The sequence below is a fragment of the Scyliorhinus torazame genome, chromosome 9 (assembly GCF_047496885.1).
Source record: "Scyliorhinus torazame isolate Kashiwa2021f chromosome 9, sScyTor2.1, whole genome shotgun sequence".
Lineage (NCBI taxonomy): Eukaryota > Metazoa > Chordata > Chondrichthyes > Carcharhiniformes > Scyliorhinidae > Scyliorhinus > Scyliorhinus torazame.
The window spans coordinates 32,497,372-32,522,341 of record NC_092715.1 but is presented as its reverse complement, the minus strand read 5'-3'; the positions used below and the strand labels follow the sequence as shown (position 1 = coordinate 32,522,341).

The 24,970-nt window shown below is 49.2% G+C and overlaps 1 protein-coding gene across 1 annotated transcript in view; it reads right to left on the bottom strand.

Annotated features, from left to right (window-relative positions):
• galntl6 (polypeptide N-acetylgalactosaminyltransferase like 6) overlaps positions 1 to 24,970 on the bottom strand; it is a 1,697,721-nt gene that overhangs the window by 167,922 nt on the left and 1,504,829 nt on the right. Inside the window, exons 8-9 of the mRNA XM_072515756.1 lie at positions 22,518 to 22,635; positions 5,162 to 5,269 (exon numbers count right to left, since the gene is read on the bottom strand). Coding sequence (XP_072371857.1) covers positions 5,162 to 5,269; positions 22,518 to 22,635 — 226 coding nt within the window. The remainder of the gene's footprint in view (positions 1 to 5,161; positions 5,270 to 22,517; positions 22,636 to 24,970) is intronic.

Below are 24,970 nucleotides of genomic sequence, written 5' to 3'. Positions count from 1 at the left end.
GGCACCTAGTGCATAACCGGTGCAACTTAGGATCCAGAACCAAATTAAAATCCACCCCCCCCCCCCCATAATCAGCTGATGGGTGTCGAGGTCTGGAATATTCTCTAGAACCTACCTCAAGAAATCCACATCATTGGGGTCTATACATCCCACATCATTGGGGGCGATACATCCCACATCATTGGGGGCTACACATCCCACATCATTGGGGGCTATACATCCCACATCATTGGGGGCTACACATCCCACATCATTGGGGGCTATACATCCCACATCATTGGGGTCTATACATCCCACATCATTGGGGGGCGATACATTCACTAGCCCCACAGGTGTCCCAGGTTCGATTCCCCACTGGGTCACTGTCTGTGCGGAGTCTGCATGTTCTCTCCCCGTGTGTGCGTGGGTTTCCTCCGGGTGCTCCAGTTTCCTCCCACAGTCCAAAGATGTGCAGTTTAGGCGGATTGGCCATGCTAAATTGCCCTTAGTGTCTAAAATTGCCCTTAGTGTTGGGTGGAGTTACTGGTTCTGGGGATAGGGTGGAGGTGTGGGCTTGGGTAGGGTGCTCTTTCAAAGAGCCGATGCAGACTCGATGGGCCGAATGGCCTCCTTCTGCACTGTAAATTCTATGATTCTATGATCACAAACCTACCCCCAGGATCAGTTACAATACTACTGACCTCAAAGGCCACCATCTTGTTGACCAACACCGCCACCTCCTTCATCTCCATATGCAGCCCTGAGTGGAATGCCTGCCCCACCCAGCCGTTCCTCAGCCTCGTCTGGTCTCATCGCCTGAAGAAACACAACGTCCGCCTTCAAGCTCCTTAAATGTGCAAAAGCGTGCGACCTTTTGACCAGGCCATTTAAACCCTGTACGTTCCATGTAATCAACCACAACCCCCCCCACCCTCCTCGCCGATCAGCCATAACGCCACTTTAGCCAGCTCCCCCACTTCCACCCCTCGTTCACCCTGTGGCCATCCGCAAGATGTCTGCCGCCGCACCACCCACATCAGCATCTCTCCACACCCACCCACCCTTGCTACACCCATAAAAAAAGCACAAAGGAAACCCAACCATCCATCCTCCACTCCTTCCACAGGTCGATCCACCCATTTCACTCCCGTTAAGTAGCCAACCAGCTAGTAGCTGGCCCCCATTCGAGGCCTCCATCCACCCCCTCCCCTCCCCACAAACACCCTTCATCCGCAAATCCTCCAAACCACTCTGGAACCATCTCCATTAAATACAACAATGCACCCGGCATGTTAACCCCCATTCTCCACTTCAGCAGCTCCGAAGTTCAATGTCCTCACACACCTCCCGGTCCATGGTCTCTCAGAAATTCACTCGCCTCCTCCGGAGTGTCAAAATAAAACTATTGATTCTGGTGAGCGACCCACAGACAAGTAGGATACAGCACCCCAAACATCACCCCTTCCTTGTAGAGAGCAGCCTTGATCCAATTCTAACTGGCCCACCGCTTGGCTAACTCCGCACCCAGGTCCTGGTTGACCCTCAGCACGTTTCCTTCCCAGGTGCACGTTTTTGTTTGCTTCGCCGACTTCAATATCTTCTCCTTATCAAGAAAAATGATGCAACCGCACCACCATCGCCCTCGGTGGCTCCCTCGCCTTCATCCCCCTCCTCAGCGCCCTGTGCGCTCGACCCACCTCAGAGGGATGGTCAAAGATCCCCCTCCCCCACCAACTCCTCCAACATAGTCGCCACACACTTTGTGGCCTGCGTTCCCTCGATCCCCTCAGGCAACCCCACGATCCAGAGATTCTGCCTCCTGGAGCGGTTGTCGAAGTCCTCCACCTTCTCCCTCAACCCTCTTATGGCTATCTGCCACGAGCACCATCTCCGTCTCCAGCGAGTTCTCGTGCTCCCCATTGACTCCTCCATCTTCTGGAGTGCCAGACCCCGCACCTCCAGCGATTCCACCACCTTTGCCAGGTGTTCTGAGGCCTCCTGCCTCTGCTGCTGGGACTTCGCACCTCAAGTCCTCAAGTTGCTCAGTAGACCATTGGGAAGGCATCCACGCCCCAGCACCCTCCACCATCTTTTTGTGTGTCGCACCTCGAACAAACGTTCGCTCGAGCTGCTACCTCTTACTTGTTACACTCCTCCTCTGGTAATCCATGAACCAGCCCCACTGATGGAGTACTGCAATTCCTTAGTGCTCATGCACCTCACACCAGCAAACACCCCAGAAATTGGGTGGGAAAGGACCAAGAAATTCCACATCTACGGGAGCCACCAAATGTGCGACCACTCACCCCATGGCCACCGCCGAAACTTCAATATTTTATTCTTTCCTTAACAATTCGAACTAAATTGCATCAATACTGTCAATGCCTCTACTCGCTAACGAGCGTTGACTTCCTGTGATCTTAAACTCTTCTTTTCAAATTCCCCATGGTCTTGTCCCTCTCTATCTCTGAGATCTCCTCTGGCCACACAAGCCTTCGAAGTCTCTGAGTTCCTTTAATTCCGGCGCCTGGATCACCCCTGGTTTTAAACACGCCACCATTGCCGGCCGTGCCTTCAGCTGCCTCAGCATTCAGTTCTGGAACTCCTTCCCTAAACCTGACTGACTGTCCGCCTCTCTCTCCTCTTTTAAGACCCTCCTTAGAACCTCCCTCTTTGGCCAGGCGTTTGGTCACCTACCCTAATATTGCCTTAGGTAGCTCATTATCTAATTGAGCTTCATAACACTCCGGCGAGGCGCTTCGGGAACATTTTTATTGCATTCAAAGCACTCTGTCAATATAAGCTGACGTTATAAATCTGTGCGAAATAATTAAGTCCTTCTCCAAGGCATGTTGGCTGACCAAATCTCACAGGGACAATATCGCAGACTGAGAGACTTTGGCTGGAATTCTCCGTTCCTTCGCTCCGGCGGGATTCTTCGGTTCTGCTACAGCGAATGAAGATTTGGCTGAGCGCCAAATTTTCCGTCCTCACTGGAAGCGGTGGCGGGGCGCACTTAGAGCGGAGAATCACAAACTTCATTTATATAGTGACTTTTACAGCTTTAAGATGTCCCAAAGTGGGCAATGCTTGAAGCCTAGTCACTGTTGTAATCCAGGGGATCTGCCAACCAATTTGGGCACAGCAGAAGCCCACAAATGGCAATGTGGCAATGTCCAGATAATTCATTTCTGTGACGTGGGTTGAGGGATAAATATTGACCAGGCTCCAGGTAGAGGTTGGCTGCCCTCAATGTAGTAGTGTTATTTACAAGGAACTTGGAGGCCGCCGCCATGCATATGCGCGGACTCGAAACTAGAAGTGCGGTGGCCCGTATCCGCAGCTAAAGTCGCGTCAATCACTCCGGCTCCCTGTCAGCCCCCTGAAGGTAAGTGAATCGGTTTACCTTTTTGTGAGGAATCTCCGGAGTGCAACGCCAGCGTTTTTACGCCGGCGTGGGACATAGCCCCACTTTGGGAGAATCCAGCCCCAGATCTTCAGCCACTCTGATAAAAAAAACCTGGGAACGTGGTTTACATCACCATCTGGTGAGGCTTGACACAACTGGAAAGGCCGGCTCCCCGGAGATCAGGGGCGCCCTTTAAAATGGAGCTCCGATCAGCACATGAAGTTAAGCACCCCCCCGCCCCCCAACCCCCCATGGGCAAGGAGGAGTCCCCCCCCTACTGCAAATGGATTCAGGGTTCTCCCCCCCTCCCCCCACCATACCTGCAGCACTATGACAGGCACTCTCCCCATCACAGACAAGACCCCACCCCAGTAATGTTCTTATCGGATGGCCTGATTTATATTATAAGAACACTTATAGCTAAAGCTATAAACGAGTTAGTAACATCAACTGTGGTTAAATATGTACAAAACAACAGATGAATAACAGTATGAACATGCACAAACAACCTCTCTCCCAGCTCCCTAGTGAGTCTGAGGTCACCTGACTCTAACATTCACTTATATACTGATGAGCCTCCTAGTGGTCAGTCAGTGAATTATAACACAACCACCATATCACTACAACCCCCTTCAATGGCAAGTCCATACCCACTTCAATGGCAAAGTCCCCCACTTCACAGGCAAGATTCCACCACCTCTTCACAGGCATCGACCCTTTCCCTGAATACCCCCAACCACACATAAGGGGACCCCCCCCCCCCCCCCCCCCCCCAACCAGTGGGGCACCCCCCGAGAGCTCATCCCTGGCACTGTCAACTGTCAGGGATAGTGTCAACCTAATACTTAAATAAGGGTCCTGCCCATGAAGAAGCGGGGAAAATCAGGAGGCGCGATCTCGCCGGCGAGAATCCCGTTTCCCGACTCCCGTGGGATTTTACACCTGTGTCACTATTAATGCTCATGGCGGTGCAGGCTCAAAGTCGCCCCCTTAATGTATGAATAGTGACTGTAGTCCTTAAGTCTACTCATCACAAGTGAACTTGATTTAAAAACCACAAAAGAGTGACCTTGGCATTCAGTCAACATGCACGCTCTTTATTGTTACATACACTCCAAACAGATGCTATTGTTCAAGACAGTTCTTCAGAGTCATCAGCCTGAGGTTTGGAACAGTGTAGTATAAGGATGAACATCACCAAATTATGTTTCAAATAAGTCCTACGTTGAAGGCCAAAAAGAGTAAAAGTCAACTGCATGTCTCCGAGGTTAATAGACCCATCAGGAAGGTTTGGAGAAGCAACAGCTCCATTTAATAGGGAATGGGAGAGTGTGCGGGGAGCCTGCAGTTTGGGGAGAATGTAGGATTCCCCCTGGAACTCCAGCTCCCTCTAGCGCAACTGGAGGGCTAAAAGAACCACTGAGCTTGGTAGGGGGGGGGGGGGGAGCAGCTGGGGCCTCCCCCTTCACTGACTAACAGATGGGATACTATTGACATCAATAGGTGGTGAACTCTGGTTAGTGTTAACTAGGCCCTCATCTGCCTTTTGGCCAAGGCTCGGCCTTTGCCCAACTCCAGCACTATCAAATTGAAAAGGGCTGGAGTGGGGTCAGGCTGGGGTTGCGTTCTCTACTCCTGATATTCTTCTACCCGTTGGTCAGGGAGGGGGCTTTGAAATCAGGCCCAGTCTCGCTGTGGCACACGGGGCTTCGGTTTGTCTCACTGGACCTTAGCTGCACTGATCCCTGTAAAAAGGAGGTATCCCGTACTCACCCTTGCTAAACTGGTCCCGGAGGGAACTTTATAAGGAACGTACTTTCTGTAGATGTGTCCTACTCTGGAGCAAGGAGCATCGTACATGTGACCTCCACACATCCAAACCTAGAGAGATGAGGAGAAAAGAAAGAGGCAATGATTACAGACTCACAAAAGTACCTCTTTTGTTAGTAACATAATAAAATACGGAATCAAATGGGATATTTTAGAATGTTACTGGACGTGTATTACTGCAGTCCGGGATCAATAGTCCACTGGGGCATAATTTGAAATGCCACAAAGGCTGTCTGAGGGTTTGAATTCATTTAAAAAAAAAGAAGCACCAATATCAGTGAGCGTGAATGTGTTCGATTGTTGTGAAAAGCTCAAAGGGGTTTACAGTTTGTACCTGAGGGATAGAATCCTGCTATCCTTATCAACTCTGGCCTATATGTAACTCCCGTCATAAATCTTGGAGCAAAAGAGATTGAGGGGAGATTTGATAGTGATGTAAGAGTTAACGACACACCTAAATTAGGGAGACAAGGGGCACGATTCACCGGAAAATTTTCTGTGCCTGTGTTCGGGCGTGTTTAGCTGTTCAACGTCACTTTGCCATTTTGTTTTGGCCTCGGGGAGTTTCTCTTCACTGAGGCCGCACGCAGAGGGATTTCTTGCTGCTGAGCTGAAACTTGGCAACGGAAAAGGCTCATCGCAGATTGGCGAGCCATTTTTGTCTGGATGCCCCGATCTACCACCCCTTTCAGGCCCCCCCATTTTCAATTCCTCCCCCACAACCTTGGGGAGCCCCTCCAGGAACACCGCTCCACCTCACCCGCTCTCCCTGGTAAGGCCCTCTGGGCCTGATCCCTGGCACTACCAACCTGGCACCTGGGCACCCTTACACTGCTAGGTTGGCAGTCTGGCAGTGCCACTCCAGAAATCCTGGCACTGCCAGGGTGGCAATGCCAGGGTGCCCATGTGGCATGCCAGGTTGGCAGTTCCAAGTTGCGTGGGTGCCAGGGGAGTGCCAGGGTGCCACCCTTGCCCTGTCCCGACCTCCTGGGGGGTCCCCATAGGCCTGGGAGATCCCCCCAAGGTGCCATTCCGCCTGGTCCACATTTGCGTGGAACAATACTAAACGCCGTCCTGGCGAGGTCTCACAGCCACGGCCGTTGGGTCCCAGGAGCCGGGAGAATCTGGCAAACATATATTTAAATGAGCCTCTGAAATCTCGGTAAGAGGCCTGTGTGGTGAGGAGCGAGAGTACAACTGTGTTCAGAAAAAGAGGTCTTTGAAAGGATTCCTGAACGACATGGGACGGTTCAAGCGATAGACAATCTCACTCATTAGGTCTGTCTGGTGAATCGATGGTCATTCTGTTCGCTGCTGGCAAATGATGCAATAACAGAAACTTGGTCAAAGAGGTTGGCTTTAAGGAGCTTCTTAGAGGACAAGAGGGACGTAGCGAAGTGAAGAAGTTTAGGGAGAGAATTGCAGAGTCAGGGCCCAGCCAGCTGATGAGGTGGCTATTGGAGGCGCAACGTTTAAAATCGGGGGGGTCTGCTCAAGAGGCCAGAATTTGTTGGCAGACAGCTGTCTTGTTGGGTAGCAAGACTGGAGGTGGTTGCTGAGATAGGTGGGATTGAAGTCATGGAGGGATTTGAAAAGAAGGATAAGAATTTTTAAATCGAGACCTAATGTCGGTCAGTGAGCAGAGTGGGTGATGGTAAACGGGCGAATTACGATACAAAGATAGGCATGAAAAGGTTTTGAAAGCGCCAATGAATTGCATTCAGTGCTTTATTCCTACTATTCCCACAAGTTGCCATTGTGACCACTGCTTACGTGGGCACCTGATGGAAAATGGTGGATATGCTTGAATGTATGATAATATAATGGTAATAAAATTGCTGGAAAATGCTACTTTAACTAATTAGCCTGTTTCTTATCAATGCAGGACAACCTTTCAAGGTAGTGCTAAATCATACTGAACTACATTAGGAAAAATGACAATGCAGATGAGCATAGTTCACATGGGATATGATAGTTGCCTCCACAGGTGGGTGACAGCCACAGGTCAGATATGCAGCACATTCCATGCTTGCTGTTTTATTAACAATTGATTCATTTTTCACTCCTAGTCACAAAAGAATGATCTCTCCATCCCTGATTTGGAGAACCAATAATTCTTGAATGAATTTGCGAATATTAACAATGTTAGCTGTGCTGAGCTCAGCAAGTTGGGACATACAGTCACAATGGCACAGAATGAGGCCATAAGACCATAAGAGTATAAGACATGGGAGTGTTAGAAAGCCATTTGGCCCACTGAGTCTGCTCCACCATTCAACGAGTCCATGGCTGATCTGATATAATTCTCAACTCCAGTCCAAAGATGTGCAGGTTAGGTTTGGCCATGCTAAATTGCCCTTAGTGTCCAAAAGGTTGGGTGGGTTGCTGGGTTACGGGGTTAAGGTGGAGGTGTGGCTTAGCTGGGGTGCTCTTTCCAGGGGCCCGTGTGGACCCGATGGGCCGAATTGCCTCTTTCTGCACTGTAAATTCTATGATTCCATTCCCACCTTATCCCCATAATCCCCATCGAGTGAATGCTGGCATGGACGCAAACTTAATTGGAGCATTTGCTTTAAGAATGTTCACCTCCTTCTCTTCCTTCTGGCTGCTTTTTCCAACCTGCTCCCCCCCCCCCCCCCCCCCCCGCCCCACACCCCACACCCACACTCCAACAATATCCCCACTTCATCCCACTACCCTCAGGAGTCAGGTGAACTGCAATGATAAGACAGTAGGCAATTTTCTCCAAGGATAATGCCACTCTGACCCGAGAGGCACATGGAACAAATTTCCTCCCTGTGGCCAGAGAACTGAATTCTGATCTGGCTGTCTCCCATCAACCACTGGGCTGAGGTAAGAAACAAAGCGACTGAAGCTCGTGCTTCTCTCCCATATATTCTATTTATATGTCTTCAGGGAAGTGTTATTTAAAAAAAACCAGACACTGAGCATGACCACAAGTAAATGAATCAATGCTACTTCCTATCCGAGCCCAGTGATGTGTGTGATGTATCCTGATTGCCGCACTGCAAGTTATGCCTCGCACAAGTTCTCAAAATGGTTCTTCCAGCCAAACTTTCTGCCTCAGACTCTGCCACGTTCTCATCAACCACAATTACAGTCACTGTGAATGTCACAGTGACCTTCATCCTCTGTCACAAATCCTGTCAGTAATGGGCTAAAACTAGTTTCAGAGTTGAAAGAACTGCTTACCCATTACCTCCCTTTATATTAATAAGCACGGCAGAGCCCTGAGGTCAGTATCTTTAATGAGACGAGCGACAGAAGATGACTAAGATGGAGGCCCGGGTGACATGAGAGTCTCCCGATGAATCTGTTCCCTGAGCAAAATACACTCAGTCAATTTAGCATCTGAACCCTGTGTGCCGTTACCATGGTTCCCCTCAGACACGAGACGAGAAGGTGAGGCCTGCATTTCAATTACAGCCCAGAAAATGACAGATTACAGGAAAATAGGGTAATGAAGTCTCGGATGATGGCGGGGTTTTGACAGGCACAATAAATAGCTGTTTGACTACACCTGATATATTCCAGATTCAACAGGCTCACTTCTTCACTTGGATACAAAGCAGTTTGTGCACAGCTGTGCATGAGTCCTCTGCATTAGCAAGTAGAGGCTGTGGAGCCTTATTGTAAAGAAATATACAGATTTGACAAATTGTATTCCTGCTCCCGAGGTATGGGCAACTTTATCACCATCATCTTCATGACCTGCAGGCTTAATTTATTTAAATTAGTTCCTGGGCTGTGCGCATCTCTGACACGGACAACATTTATTGCCATTCCCACTTACCCTTGAGTAGGGAGTGGTGAGCTGCCTTCTTGAACCGCTGCAGTCCATCCGGTGTGGGACTATCCACAGAGCTGCTAGGGAGGGAGTTCAGCTCAGCGGCAGTGAAGGAGCGCCGATATAGAAACATAGGAAATGGGAACAGCAGCAGGACATTCGGCCCTTCGAGCCTACTCCGCCATTCAACGTGATCATGGCTGATCCACAATCTCAACGCTATATTCCTGCACTTTCCCCATACTCCGAGACACCTTTAGGGCCTAGAAATCTATTTTCTTCTTAAATATATTGAGTGATTTGGTCTCCACAGCCTTCTGTGGTGGAGAATTCCACCGGTTCATCACCTTCTGAGTGAAGAGGTGTCTCATCATCTCAAGTCCTAAGTGGCCTACCCCATACCCTGAGACTGCGGCCCCTTGTTCCAGATCCTCCACATTCAGGGTAAACAACATTCCTGCATCAGTCTGACCATCTCAGTCAGATTTTTATATGTTTCAATGAGATCCCGTCCCAATCTTCTAAATTCCAGTGAATCCAGGCCCAGTTGACCCAATCTTTCCTCGTACAACAATCCAATCATCCCAGGAATCAGTCTGGTGAACCGCCAATATTTCTAAGTCTGGATGGTGAATGATTTGGAGGTTGTGGCGCACAAAGACTCCGTGAGACGAATAGAGTGAAGTCGATGAGGCTTTATTAAGCGTGTCTGTTCCCCCGCAGCTCGATAGTAGAATGGCCTACGGGGGAGGACTCCGGCTTCTTATACTCCGCCTTTAGGGCGCAGCTAGAGGTCAACAGCCAACCAGGACCCGGGATCTGTCAGCCAATGACATTAGGGCTTCCAGTCCCACATGACCCCTAATACATACTACCACAGAGGGGAACTTGCAGATGGTGTTGTTCCCATGCGCCTATTGAAATTGTCCTTCTCGGTGGCAGAGATTACGAGTTTGGAACAAAAGGATAAGTTGCTGCAACATATCTTGTAGATGGTACGCACCGTTGCCACAGTGTGTGTGTTGATGGAGGCAGTGAATGAGGTGCCAATCAAGTGGTTTGAATTGTCCTGGATGGTGTTGAGCTTCTTTTTTTTAAATAAATACTTTATTGAAAATTTTTGGTCAACCAACACAGTACATTGTGCATCCTTTACACAATATTATAACAACACAAATAGCAATGACCTATTTTATAAACAAAAATTGAATAAATAATAAATAACAAAAATGAAAACTAACCCTAATTGGCAACTGCCTTGTCACAAGTAACACTCTCCAAAAATATAATTTAACAGTCCAATATATAATTATCTGTAGCAACGACCTATACATATTATACAGTATATATTAACAACCCTGAGAGTCCTTCTGGTTCCTCCTCCCCCCCCCCCCCCCGCCCCCTCTCTCCCCCCGCCCCCCCCCCCCCCCCCCCGCAGATCCTGGGCTGCTGCTGCTGCCTTCTTTTTTCCATTCCATCTATCTTTCTGCGAGGTATTCGACGAACGGTTGCCACCGCCTGGTGAACCCTTGAGCCGACCCCCTTAGGACGAACTTAATCCGCTCTAGCTTTATAAACCCCGCCATGTCATTTATCCAGGTCTCCACCCCCGGGGGCTTGGCTTCTTTCCACATTAGCAATATCCTGCGCCGGGCTACTAGGGACGCAAAGGCCAAAACATCGGCCTCTCTCGCCTCCTGCACTCCCGGCTCTTGTGCAACCCCAAATATAGCCAACCCCCAGCTTGGTTCGACCCGGACCCCCACTACTTTTGAAAGCACCTTTGTCACCCCATCCAAAACCCCTGTAGTGCCGGGCATGACCAAAACATATGGGTATGATTCTCTGGGCTTCTCGAGCACCTCGCACACCTATCCTCCACCCCAAAAAATTTACTGAGCCGTGCTCCAGTCATATGCGCCCTGTGTAATACCTTAAACTGAATCAGGCTTAGCCTGGCACACGAGGACGACGAGTTTACCCTGCTTAGGGCATCTGCCCACAGCCCCTCCTTGATCTCCTCCCCCAGCTCTTCTTCCCATTTCCCTTTTAGTTCATCTACCATAGTCTCCCCTTCGTCCCTCATTTCCCTATATATATCTGACACCTTACCATCCCCCACCCATGTCTTTGAGATCACTCTGCCCTGCACCTCTTGTGTCAGGAGCTGCGGGAATTCCCTCACCTGTTGCCTCGCAAAAGCCCTCAGTTGCAGATACCTGAATGCATTCCCTTGGGGCAACCCATATTTCTCGGACAGCGCTCCCAGACTCGCGAACTTCCCATCCACAAACAGATCTTTCAGTTGCGTTATTCCTGCTCTTTGCCACATTCCATATCCCCCATCCATTCCCCCCGGGGCAAACCTATGGTTGTTTCTTATCGGGGACCCCCCCAAGGCTCCAGTCTTTCCCCTGTGCCGTCTCCACTGTCCCCAAATCTTCAGTGTAGCCACCACCACCGGGCTTGTGGTGTAGTTCCTCGGTGAGAACGGCAATGGGGCTGTCACCCTAGCCTGTAGGCTAGTCCCCCTACAGGACGCCCTCTCTAATCTCTTCCACGCCGCTCCCTCCTCCTCTCCCATCCACTTACTCACCATTGAAATATTAGCGGCCCAATAATACTCACTTAGGCTCGGTAGTGCCAGCCCCCCCCTATCCCTGCTACGCTGTAAGAATCCCTTCCTCACTCTCGGGGTCTTCCCGGCCCACACAAAACCCATGATGCTCTTTTCAATCCTTTTAAAAAAAGCCTTCGTGATCACCACCGGGAGGCACTGAAACACAAAGAGGAATCTCGGGAGGACCACCATCTTAACCGCCTGCACCCTCCCTGCCAGTGACAGGGATACCATATCCCATCTCTTGAAATCCTCCTCCATTTGTTCCACCAACCGCGTTAAATTTAACCTATGCAATGTGCCCCAATTCTTGGCTATCTGGATCCCCAGGTAACGAAAGTCCCTTGTTACCTTCCTCAACGGTAGGTCCTCTATTTCTCTACTCTGCTCCCCTGGATGCACCACAAACAACTCACTTTTCCCCATGTTCAATTTATACCCTGAAAAATCCCCAAACTCCCCAAATATCCGCATTATTTCTGGCATCCCCTCCGCCGGGTCTGCCACGTATAGTAGCAAATCGTCCGCATACAAAGATACCCGGTGTTCTTCTCCTCCTCTAAGTACTCCCCTCCACTTCTTGGAACCCCTCAACGCTATCGCCAGGGGCTCAATCGCCAGTGCAAACAATAATGGGGACAGAGGGCATCCCTGCCTTGTCCCTCTATGGAGCCGAAAATATGCAGATCCCCGTCCATTCGTGACCACGCTCGCCATTGGGGCCCTATACAACAGCTGCACCCATCTAACATACCCCTCTCCAAAACCAAATCTCCTCAACACCTCCCACAAATAATCCCACTCCACTCTATCAAATGCTTTCTCGGCATCCATTGCCACTACTATCTCCGTTTCCCCCTCTGGTGGGGCCATCGTCATTACCCCTAACAGCCTCCGTATATTCGTGTTCAGCTGTCTCCCCTTCACAAACCCAGTTTGGTCCTCGTGGACCACCCCCGGGACACATTCCTCTATTCTCATTGCCATTACCTTGGCCAGGATCTTGGCATCTACATTTAGGAGGGAAATAGGTCTATAGGACCCGCATTGTAGCGGGTCCTTTTCCTTCTTTAAGAGAAGCGATATCGTTGCTTCAGACATAGTCGGGGGCAGTTGTCCCCTTTCCTTTGCCTCATTAAAGGTCCTCGTAAATACCGGGGCGAGCAAGTCCACATATTTTCTATAGAATTCGACTGGGAATCCATCCGGTCCCGGGGCCTTTCCCGCCTGCATGCTCCTAATTCCTTTCACCACTTCTTCTACCTCGATCTGTGCTCCCAGTCCCACCCTTTCCTGCTCTTCCACCTTGGGAAATTCCAGCCGATCCAAGAAGCCCATCATTCTCTCCCTCCCATCCGGGGGTTGAGCTTCATATAATTTTTTATAAAATGTCTTGAACACTCCATTCACTCTCTCCGCTCCCCCCTCCATCTCTCCTTCCTCATCCCTCACTCCCCCTATTTCCCTCGCTGCTCCCCTTTTCCTCAATTGGTGTGCCAGCAACCTGCTCGCCTTCTCCCCATATTTGTACTGTACACCCTGTGCCTTCCTCCATTGTGCCTCTGCAGTGCCCGTAGTCAGCAAGTCAAATTCTACATGTAGCCTTTGCCTTTCCCTGTACAGTCCCTCCTCCGGTACTTCCGCATATTGTCTGTCCACCCTCAAAAGTTCTTGCAGCAACCGCTCCCGTTCCTTACTCTCCTGCTTCCCTTTATGTGCCCTTATTGATATCAGCTCCCCTCTAACCACCGCCTTCAACGCCTCCCAGACCACTTCCACCTGGACCTCCCCATTATCATTGAGTTCCAAGTACTTTTCAATGCACCCCCTCACCCTTAGACACACCCCCTCATCTGCCATTAGTCCCATGTCCATTCTCCAGGGTGGGCGCCCTCCTGTTTCCTCCCCTATCTCCAAGTCTACCCAGTGTGGAGCGTGATCCGAAATGGCTATAGCCGTATACTCCGTTCCCCTCACCTTCGGGATCAACGCCCTTCCCAGCACAAAAAAGTCTATTCGCGAGTAGACTTTATGGACATAGGAGAAAAACGAGAACTCCTTACTCCTAGGTCTGCTAAATCTCCACGGGTCTACACCTCCCATCTGCTCCATAAAATCTTTAAGTACCTTGGCTGCTGCCGGCCTCCTTCCAGTCCTGGACTTCGACCTATCCAGCCCTGGTTCCAACACCGTATTAAAATCTCCCCCCATTATCAGCTTTCCCATCTCTAGGTCCTGAATGCGTCCTAGCATCCGCCTCATAAAATTGGCATCATCCCAGTTCGGGGCATATACGTTTACCAAAACCACCGTCTCCCCCTGTAGTTTGCCACTCACCATCACGTATCTGCCCCCGTTATCTGCCACTATAGTCTTTGCCTCGAACATTACCCGCTTCCCCACTAATATAGCCACCCCCCTGTTTTTCGCATCTAGCCCCGAATGGAACACCTGCCCCATCCATCCTTTGCGTAGCCTAACCTGGTCTATCAGTTTCAGGTGCGTTTCCTGTAACATAACCACATCTGCCTTAAGTTTCTTAAGGTGTGCGAGTACCCGTGCCCTCTTTATCGGCCCGTTCAGCCCTCTCACGTTCCACGTGATCAGCCGGGTTGGGGGGCTTCCTACCCCCCCCCCCTTGTCGATTAGCCATCACCTTTTTCCAGCTCCTCACCCAGTTCCCACGCAGCTGTATCTCCCCCAGGCGGTGCCCCCCCGCCCATCCCCTCCCATATCAGCTCCCCCCTCTCCCCAGCAGCAGCAACCCAGTAATTCCCCCCTCCCACCCCCCCCGCTAGATCCCCCGCTAGCGTAATTACTCCCCCCATGTTACTCCCAGAAGTCAGCAAACTCTGGCCAACCTCGGCTTCCCCCCGTGACCTCGGCTCGCACCGTGCGACGCCCCCTCCTTCCTGCTTCTCTATTCCCGCCATGATTATCATAGCGCGGGAACCAAGCCCGCGCTTCTCCCTTGGCCCCGCCCCCAATGGCCAACGCCCCATCTCCTCCACCTCCCCTCCTCCCCCCATCACCACCTGTGGGAGAGAGAAAAGTTACCACATCGCAGGATTAGTACATAAAACTCCTCTTTCCCCCCTTTTTAACCCCCCTCTTTGCCCCCCACATTCGCCCCACCACTTTGTTCAAACGTTCTTTTTAATAACCCGCTCATTCCAGTTTTTCTTCCACAATAAAAGTCCACGCTTCACCCGCCGTCTCAAAGTAGTGGTGCCTCCCTCGATATGTGACCCACAGTCTTGCCGGTTGCAGCATTCCAAATTTTATCTTCTTTTTATGAAGCACCGCCTTGGCCCGATTAAAGCTCGCCCTCCTTCTCGCCACCTCCGCACTCCAGTCTTGATAAACGCGGATCACCGCGTTCTCCCATTTACTGCTCCGAGTTTTCTTTGCCCATCTAAGGACCATTTCTCTATCCTTAAAACGGAGGAATCTCACCACTATGGCTCTGGGAATTTCTCCTGCTCTCGGCCCTCGCGCCATCACTCGGTATGCTCCCTCCACCTCCAACGGACCCGCCGGGGCCTCCGCTCCCATTAACGAGTGCAGCATCGTGCTCACATATGCCCCGACGTCCGCTCCCTCCACACCTTCAGGAAGACCAAGAATCCTCAGGTTGTTCCTCCTTGCGTTGTTCTCCAGTGCCTCCAACCTTTCCACACATCGTTTCTGATGTGCCGCATGCGTCTCCGTCTTCACCACCAGGCCCTGTATGTCGTCCTCATTCTCGGCTGCCTTTGCCTTCACGACCCGAAGCTCCCGCTCCTGGGTTTTTTGTTCCTCCTGTAGCCCTTCAATCGCCTGTAATATCGGGGCCAACAGCTCTTTCTTCATTTCCTTTTTGATCTCTTCCACACAGCATTTCAAGAACTCTTGTTGTTCAGGGCCCCATGTTAAACTGCCACCTTCCGACGCCATCTTGGTTTTTGCTTGCCTTCCTTGCCGCTGTTCTAAAGGATCCACTGCAATCCGGCCACTTTCTCCTCCTTTTTTCATCCGTGTCCAGGGGGGATTCCCTTCTGGTTTACCGCACAGTGTTTTTAGCCGTCAAAATTGCCGTTGGGGCTCCTATCAAGAGCCCAAAAGTCCGTTTCACCGGGAGCTGCCGAAACGTGCGACTCAGCTGGTCATCGCCGCACCCGGAAGTCTCTGGTGTTGAGCTTCTTGAGTGCTGTTGGAGCTGGACTCATCCAGGCAAGTGGGGAATATTCCATTACACTCCTGACTTTCACTTTTGCCAGACAGGCTTTGGGGAATCATGGTTCACACCACAGAATTGGTAAGTGGAAACCCCCAGGATGTTGATTGTCAGGGTTTCAGTGTTTGTAATGCTGTTGAATGGCAAGGGGTGTTTGTTAGATTCTCTCTTGTTGGAGATGGTCATTGCCTGGTGCTTGTGTGACACCGAAGTGACTTGCCACTTATCAACACAAGGCTGCATGTTGGCTAGCACGAACTGGTTCAGTATCTGAGGAGTCGCGAATGGTGAATATTGTGCAATCATCAGTGAACATCTTCACATCTGACCTAATGATTGAGGGAAGGCCATTGATGAAGCAACTGAAGAGGGTTTGGCCTCAGGCACTACTCTGAGGTAGTCCTGCAGTGATGTTCCACGACTGATTGCCCTCCAACAACTACCACCATTTTCCTTCATGCTAGATATGACTCCAACCGATGGAGATTTTTTCCTCTGATTCCCATTCACCGGTTTTGATGGGGCACCTTGATGTTCAGGACAGTCACTCTCACCCCACCCCTGGAGTTCAGCTCCATGTTTGGACTAAGGCTGTGTTGAGGTCAGGAGCTGGGGCTTCGGACACTACCCCGAGGAACTCCTGCAGTGATGTCCTGAGGGAAATCCTCCTGTGCCCCACTGACCTCAGTGCCCAATCCGCAAATGCATTGCGTGCTCAAATTTATAACGACAGTCAGCCTGACTTTAATTCAAAATAAACAATTTCTAAAAGAACTGATAAATTGAAGTATTATGTCATGAGATCCATTAAGAGGTTGGCAGTTGCACTGAGTGCTGTACTGATGGCTTAGTTGGACTCTGTCCTTTGCCATTTCGCAATCAAATGCCCCTGTGATTATAATTGCAAGAAAGCAGAGTTGTATCAATCCAGCAAACCTTAGAGATTGTGTGAGAAGTTGCCAAGGTCATACACCGTGCCAATCGTTAGTCTTTTAATACTAATTTCGTTAAAATGGAACTTTGAATCAGTTTTCTAGCTAGTTGTGGGCCTTCTTTTGAGTTGGCCCCATCTCCAAACTGAAGAGTAGATTTAATGAAGGTGACAGGGGTCTCATGCCCACCAGCTAAAGAGCTGGCAAGAGCACCATGTCACCCATTCGAGAAAGCCCACCACATCATGTGCCGCTCACAAAGATATCTGGACAGCAGCGGCCTCCCTTGTGATCAAGGGGGCAGAAATCCCGTTGCCAAGAGATACTGGCCACTTCGCCTCCAGCATCTCTATTGAATGGCAATGTCGTCATGGAGGCAGCGACGGTTGCCGGTACAACACCCACACGAGCCTCAGGATTTTCATGAACCCAGGCCACAGGTGAGTGATGGCGGAGGGATTCGCCAAGTGGAAGTGTGAGTGGTCGGCAGCAAAGGCAGTAAGGTGGCTTTCAGCAGCCCCACCCGCTCCTTGAAAATGTTGGGTTTCCTAGATCAAACATTGTGTGTCTTTGAATGAGATATCCCCATGGAAGCCCACTAAAAACCCTGCACAGGTGTACTGGCACTTCTGTGCTCCCTGCATGGTAACTGCCCCCACTGGGTAAATACCAGCAGCAGCAGGACGAGACTCAAAAATGGACATTGAAAAATGAAATGAAAATCGCTTATTGTCACAAGAAGTTACTGTGAAAAGCCCCTAGTCGCCACATTCCAGCGCCTGTTTGGGGAGGCTGTTATGGGAACCATGCCCACTTAATTGCCCACTTATGGGTCTTGATTGGCAATGAGGCAGGAAGTCAGTTCACCCACCACAGGCTTAATCGGGATGGAGGTGGGAAGGTGTCAAGGTCCTCGTGCACTACCCTTCTGCCCCTTTAAGTGTCCCCACCACCAAACGCACCATAATAGCTGGGGTAGGGCATTTATTTCCAAGCTGAAATTAAAGTTAGATTACAAAAGAAGTGTTTTAATATATCGAGTAAGATGAAAAGTGAACTAAGATAGTATCTTTCATGACCTGAGGATGTCCGATAATTCTGTCAACATTCTGGGAGTTACCAGCTACTGGAGTAGCCATATAAATGCAGTGTCTATAAATGAAAGTCAGAGGTTGGGAACTCTAACTCTAACTCACCTTTTTTTTATTCGTCATGGGATGTGGGCATCGCAGGCCGTGCCAGCATTTATTGCCCATCCCTAATTGTCCTTGAGGGGGTAGTTAAGAATCAACTGCATTGATGTGGGTCTGGAGTCACATGTAGGCCAGTCCAGGCAAGGATGGCAGATTGTTTTTCCCTAAAGGACATTAGTGAACCAGATGAGTTTTTATAACAATTGACAATGATCATCATTAGACTTTTAATTCCAGATTTTGTATTGAATACAAATGTCACCATCTGCAGTGGCGAGATTTGAACGTGGGTGCCCAGAGCATTACTCTGGGTTCCTGGTTAAGTAGTCCAGCGACAGACAATACCATTAGGCCACTGCCTCTCCTGGCTCCCCAAAGCCTGTCCACCATCCACAAGGCACAAGTCAGGAGTGTGATAGAACATTCTCCACTTGCCTGGATGAGTGTGGCTCCAACAACACTCAAGAAGCTCGACACTATCTAGGACGAAGCAACCGGCCTGATTGGCACCCCATTCACCACCTTTGACACTCACTTCCTCCACCACTGACGCACAGAGCCCTCGCCTATCTCATCCACGAAGAGAAGCTAGTGCTGGAGACGGCAGCCGCGGAAATGAACCCTGCTCCTTCCTCAAGAGGTCCCTCATCTGCAGGTACCTGAACCCATTCCCCCTGGAACATACCTCTTCATTCATCTGAGGAAGGAGCAGCGCTCCGAAAGCTAGTGACATCGAAACAAACCTGTTGGACTTTAACCTGGTGTTGTAAGACTTCGTACTGTGCCTATTCCCCTTCGGCAGCAAGCACACTTCAAGCTCTTCCAATCTGGCAAACGTACCCCCCACAAACAGGGGTACTCTATCCACAACCTTCCCCACCCCCAAAATCTCACATCCAGCACTGCTGGAACAAACCTATGGTTGCCACAAATCGCCGCCCACAGGGACATATCTTCCAAGCTATAGTGCTGCCAACATAGATTCTACACCCTCAACGCTGATACCACCACCAGGCTCGTGGGGTACCTGGCCGGCGAGAACTGAAGAGGTGCCAACAAAAATGCCCTCAGGCTGGTCCCCTTACATAAAGCCTCCTCCACCTGTCCCCACACCAACCTCTCCTCCGCCGCCCACTTGGGTACCATAGCTATGTTCGTCGCCCAATAATAATTCTGCAGATTTGGCAGCGCCAGCCCCCAGCCCGTCTATCCCTTTCCAGAAACACTCTCCTGGCCCGGGTAACCTTGGCCGAGCCAGTGTTGCCCATATCCCCTGAAAGAATAAAAAAAAGACTTACAGCCAATTAAACAGTTTTTGAAATATAGTTGGTCTTGTGTTTGTGGATGTCCTGTGCCCCGGTGGGTAGCATCCTTGCTTCTGAGTCAGAAGCTCTGGGTTCGAATCCAACTCCGGAATGTGATGGTCACAGAAGGTGCATTCACGGTGTGTGGACAAACCGGTTGATGATCAACATGGAAAGCCTTCCACTATGCCTATGGCAAGTGGGAGAATCTCCTGGCCAGCCAGGACTAACAGAAGGCACCAGCAAACCACTGAATAATGCAGCATCACCATTGACCAACACATGGAGGTCCATATTTGCCAATGCCCCCTTAGGGCATGGCACCCAATGAGAGAGAGTCATTGTAATAAAGGAAATGCAGCAACCAATTTCTGCAGAGCAAGCTCCCGCAAACAGAAATGATAACACGTTTTAGTAGCATTGGTTGAAGGGCGAATATAATCAGGGCACCAGAGAGATGAATAGCGCATTTGGATTTTTGGCATCTAATTGCGAAGGCAGGAGGTGCTTTAATCTATCATTTCATCTGAAAGACTTGCATTCCCTCAGTGCTGCACCTCAGTGTCAGCATTAGATGTTCAAGCTTCTAGAGTGGAACTTGAATCCACTGCTTTCTAGCTCAGCGATTAAAGTGCTACCGTCTGGTCCATAGCTGGGATGCTACCCACCGGGGCACAGGTTACCCACAAACACAAGACCAACTATATTTCAAAAACTGTTTAATTGGCTGTAAGTCTTTTTAAAAATTCTTTCAGGGGATATGGGCAACACTGGCTCGGCCAAGGTTACCCGGGCCAGGAGAGGGATTCTGGAAAGGGGCAGACGGGCTGGGGGCTGGCGCTGCCAAATCTGCAGAATAAAATCGATGAATTCAAGTGAAATAAAACTAATGTGAGAATGGAGGGAATGAAAAAGAAATGGAGAATAGAGCGTATTTATTTATTTTATTTAGGATTGTATTTTAAGCGCTTCGGTTGCGCTTCTGTTGCTTGTGCAAACTTAATTGTCCCGTGAATAAATTTACATTTTGTAAATTTAAATTTGAATGGCAGAGGAAGCAGAGGTGACATGGTAAGGTTTTAAGCAGGGTAGCATTAGAATTGGGAACATATTGCTGGAAAAGGCGGTAAGAGCAGATTCAATAATAACTTTCAAAAAGGGATAACATTTATCTACTTGGAAGGAAGGAAATTTGAAGGGATATGGGGGGAAAGAACAGGGCGGTGGAAATCGTTTGATAGCATTGCCAAAAATTGAGTCAAAGCTATAACATAACTTTCGCTAGTGTGATGATATGCCTGTAAGCAATATTATAGATGGCTGGTGGTGCAACCTCCAACCAGCAGGTGGTGGTACAGACCAACCATGCGGTCTTCAGACAGGGGTCATGTGACAAGGCACTCAGATAGAGAGAAGTGCGGGCACATCCGGTGATCGGCAGATGGTTATAAGTCGTACATGAGGACAGTCGTGCCAGGTGTAGTTCGACGGGAGAACAAAGAAACTCCATGATAACTTGCTCTGTACCAGATCGCTACCTTACTACATATGACTTAATAAAGTTCCTGATTTGCACAAGTCACAAGTCGTTTGGTAGATTCCTTGCTGGACAACAAACGCCAAACACAACAGCCAGTGCCTGTTGTGCATAGGAATTATGTTTGTTCATATCAAGGTTGAGTAAATAATCCCATTGCTGTGGCCACAGATCCTTAAGTTCACAATGGTTGGAATTATTGAAACACATTCTGATTAAAAGCATATTGTGAGCAATAAATGATTGCTCATCTGGTGTGCAAGTCATATCTGACAGGTACAGAACTGATGTAACCTACAGTGCAGAAGGAGGCCATTTGGCCCATCGAGTCTAACATGAAATGAAATGAAAATCGCTTATTGTCACAAGTAGGTTTCAACTGAAGTTACTGTGAAAAGTCCCTAGTCGCCACATTTCGGCGCCTGTTCGGGGAGGCTGGTACTGACCCTCTAAAAGAACACCCTATTCAGGCCCACTCCCCCGCCCTGTCCCCGCAACCATGTAACTCCACCTAACCTGCACATCTTCGGACTGTGGGAGTCAAGGCCTGAATTGAACCTGGGACCCTGGTGCTGTGAAGTAGCAGTGCTAACTGTCCTGCATAATAAAAATATGCAGACACCCTTTTTTGCACCTCCAGACTCAACCATCCCTGTCCAATCTCCCATCTTCCAACCTGTAAGCCTCACTTGATCTAAAACTCTCGTTCCCAGAGCTTGCAACCGGTCCCATTAACACTCCTGTGCTCGCTGACTTACGTTGTCTTCTGGCCCAACCAGGCCTCCCGAACTTAAAACTTGCAAATGTGTATTCAGATCCTTTTGAAACTTCCCCCCCTTTTTTTTATTCGTTCAATTTGTTGTCTATACCTAATTGTCCTGAGTGGCTTGCTCGGCCATTTCAGAAGGCATTTAAGAGTCAATCACATTACACATACGAGGCCAGACCAGGTAAGGACGGCAGATTTCTTTCCCTCGGGGTGTAGTGAACTAGGTGGGTTTTTAACAATAGTGGGTGATGGTTTCATCATTTGACTTTTAATTCCAAAACATTATTGAACTCAAATTTCACCATCTGCCGTGGTGGGATTTGAACACGGGTCCCCACAGCATTACCCTGGGTCTCTGGATAACTAGTCCAGTGACAATACTACTGCGCCTGCAATTCTTATAATCCCCCCGTGAAAAGGATACGATACAATGGAGCTTTCAGGGCTGAATTTGATTGGTTATCGTTGGGTACGATTAGCAAAGGGTATGGCGCAAAGGGAGGTGAATGTTGATCAGATATGATCCAATTAAATGGTGAATCAAGCTCAAGTGTTCTTCATGTTCTTATGCTGCAATCAAGTATTAGCTCTTGAAATGATGATCTTTGGCATAATGAAAAATGAAAATTGCTTATTGTCACAAGTAGGCTTCAAATGAAGTTACTGGGAAAAGCCCCTAGTCACCACATTCCGGTGCCTGTTTGAAGAGGCTGATATGGGAATTGAACTGTGCTGCTGGCCTGCCTTGGTCTGCTTTCAAAGCCAGCGATTTAGCCCTGTGCTAAACAGCCCCTAATGAAAATAATATAGGAACTTGATGAGCAGAACGATCACTTTTTTTTTAAAGGAAACCAAACCAATAAATAAAGCACCTTTCAAATTCAATAATGTACTATAAGACAGAAATCTTGCCAACTTACCTTGAAGGATATTTCATATTGCTCTCCTCCCCAGATTTCCAGTCCAGGATCATAGCCACCCAGTTCCCAGAACCATCGCTGATCGACAGCAAACAAGCCTCCAGCCATCACAGGCGATCTGAAAGATAAAACGGATACTGAACGCCAAACATTAATCCTTCGAGTCAGGGCTTATCGAGGATTGTGCAACTGAAAATCGATGAAGAAAAGGGGTGTGAAATCCTGGTTGCTCTTTGTCAACTGTAACATCAGCTGAGACTAACCGAGACTGGAGGAATAAAACACTGATCAGGGCATGGATGTTAAGCAGGCAAAATGTTCAAAACATATCATTGTAGAGAGCTGGATGGTGCCAGCATGCATTGGCCTTGGAGCGAGTGCAGTGCAGATTTACCAGAATGATCCTGAAGCCCAATGGGTTAAATTAGAATGAGGGATTGTACAGACCCATGTCATATTCCCTAGAATTCAGAAGGTTAAGAGATGATTTGATCAAAGTTTTCAAGCTATCAGCCAGAACAGATAGGGTAAATATGGATAAATAATAATAACATATTGCCACAAGTAGGCTTCAATGAAGTTACCTTAAAAAGCCCCTAGTCGCCACATTCCAGTGCATGCTCAGGGTGGCCGGTACGAGAATTGAACTTGCGCTGCTGGCCTTGTTCTGCATTACAAACCAGCTGTTTAGCCCATTGTGCTAAACCAGCCCCTATAAATTATTGCTGCTGGTTGGTGACTTCAGGACATAGGGATATCAGACCACAAGAACTGGGAGCAGGGGTAGGCCATTCGGCCCGTCAGGCCTACTCCAGTTTTCACTAAGTTCATGGCTCATCTGATTGTGACTTCAATTCCACTTTCGTGTATGCCCCTCATATACCTTGACTCACCTGTTGACCAAACATTTGTCTAACTCGGCCAACAATCGGCGGGAACATAGAATCCTGCCGCCAGCGAATGGTGCGCGGCCGAGAAGAATGCGGCTGGCGGACCGGAGAATCCCACCCGTGGTCTCACCAAGGCCCTGTACAGGTGATTTAGCTCAGTTGGCTGGACATCTGGTTTGTGATGCAGAGCGAGGCTTGCAGCGTACCGGTACAATTCCTGTACCGGCTCAGGTTATTCATGAAGGCCCTGCCTTCTCAACATCCCCCCTTTCCTGAGGTGTGCTGATCCCCAGGTTAAATCATCACCAGTCAGCTCTCCCCCTCAAAAGAAGAAAGCAGCCGATCGTCATCTGGGACTAAGGCGATCTTATTAACTTACAGCTGTAGTAAAGCTAGTTTACTTCTATATTCCGTTCCCCTTGCAATAAATTCCATTTGTTGTCCTCATCACTTGCTGTACCAGCAGACTAACCTCTGATGATTTATGTACCAGGACACCCAGAACCCTCAATAATGTTGAGTCCTGCAATTTCTCTCCATTTAAATCAGAAGCTGCTTTTCTATTCTTCCTGCCGATGTGCACAAGTTCACATTTTCCCACATTATACGCCATCTGCCAATTTTTTGCCCACTCACTTAACTTACCTAAATCCCTCTGTAGACTCTTAATGCCCTCTTGACAACTTACTTTCCTCACTATCGAGACATGAAAAACTGAAGCCAGGCCTTTCAGAAGTGAAGTTAGGAAACACTTCTTCACTCACCGACTTTTAAACGGTTGGAGTTTTTTTCCCCAATGTGGACCCGAGATTCTAGTGGATTCTGTTAATTTTAAATCTGGGATTGATGGATTTGGTTCACCAAAGATATTAAGGGATGCGGGGCAAAGGTGGGTGCATTGAGTGTGGCCACAGATCAGTCATGATCTCATTGACTGATGGAACAGGCTCGAAGTGATATGGCCAACCCCTATTCAAACTGTCCAGTCACCAGCCACTGCCCTTTCAACTCCGGGGTCTGGGTTTGAAAACAGCGTGGCTTGCTGGGAAGAAGAGCTTCTCTTTCTGTAAGATGGATGGGTTTGGGGGGGGGGGGGGGGAACTCAAATGTGATTGCCTAGTCTTAGTCCAGACTCTTATGGACATGTATCCACAGTGTAAAGCTGGCATCAACTGGCAAGGTCACACAGACAAGCTGGCACGGGGGAATTGCCGCGTTGATGCAGTGGTTTTGTTCTTTGGAGGTTGATGTTTAAGTCTGCTGTCAGAGGGAATTTTTTAAAAAACCATTTAGAGCACCCAATTCATTTTTTCCAATTAAGGGGCAATTTAGCGTGGCCAATCCATCTACCCTGCACATCTTTGGGTTGTGGGTGCGAAAGCCACGCAAACACGGGGAGTAATGTGCAAACTCCACACGGACAATGACGCAGAGCCGGGATCGAACCCGGGACATTGGCGCCATGAGGCAGCAGTGCTAACCACTGCTCCACCGTGCTGCCGTGTCAGAGGGAATTTGACTCATGTTCTGACTCCACTATATATCAGTTCATCTCAGCTGTTG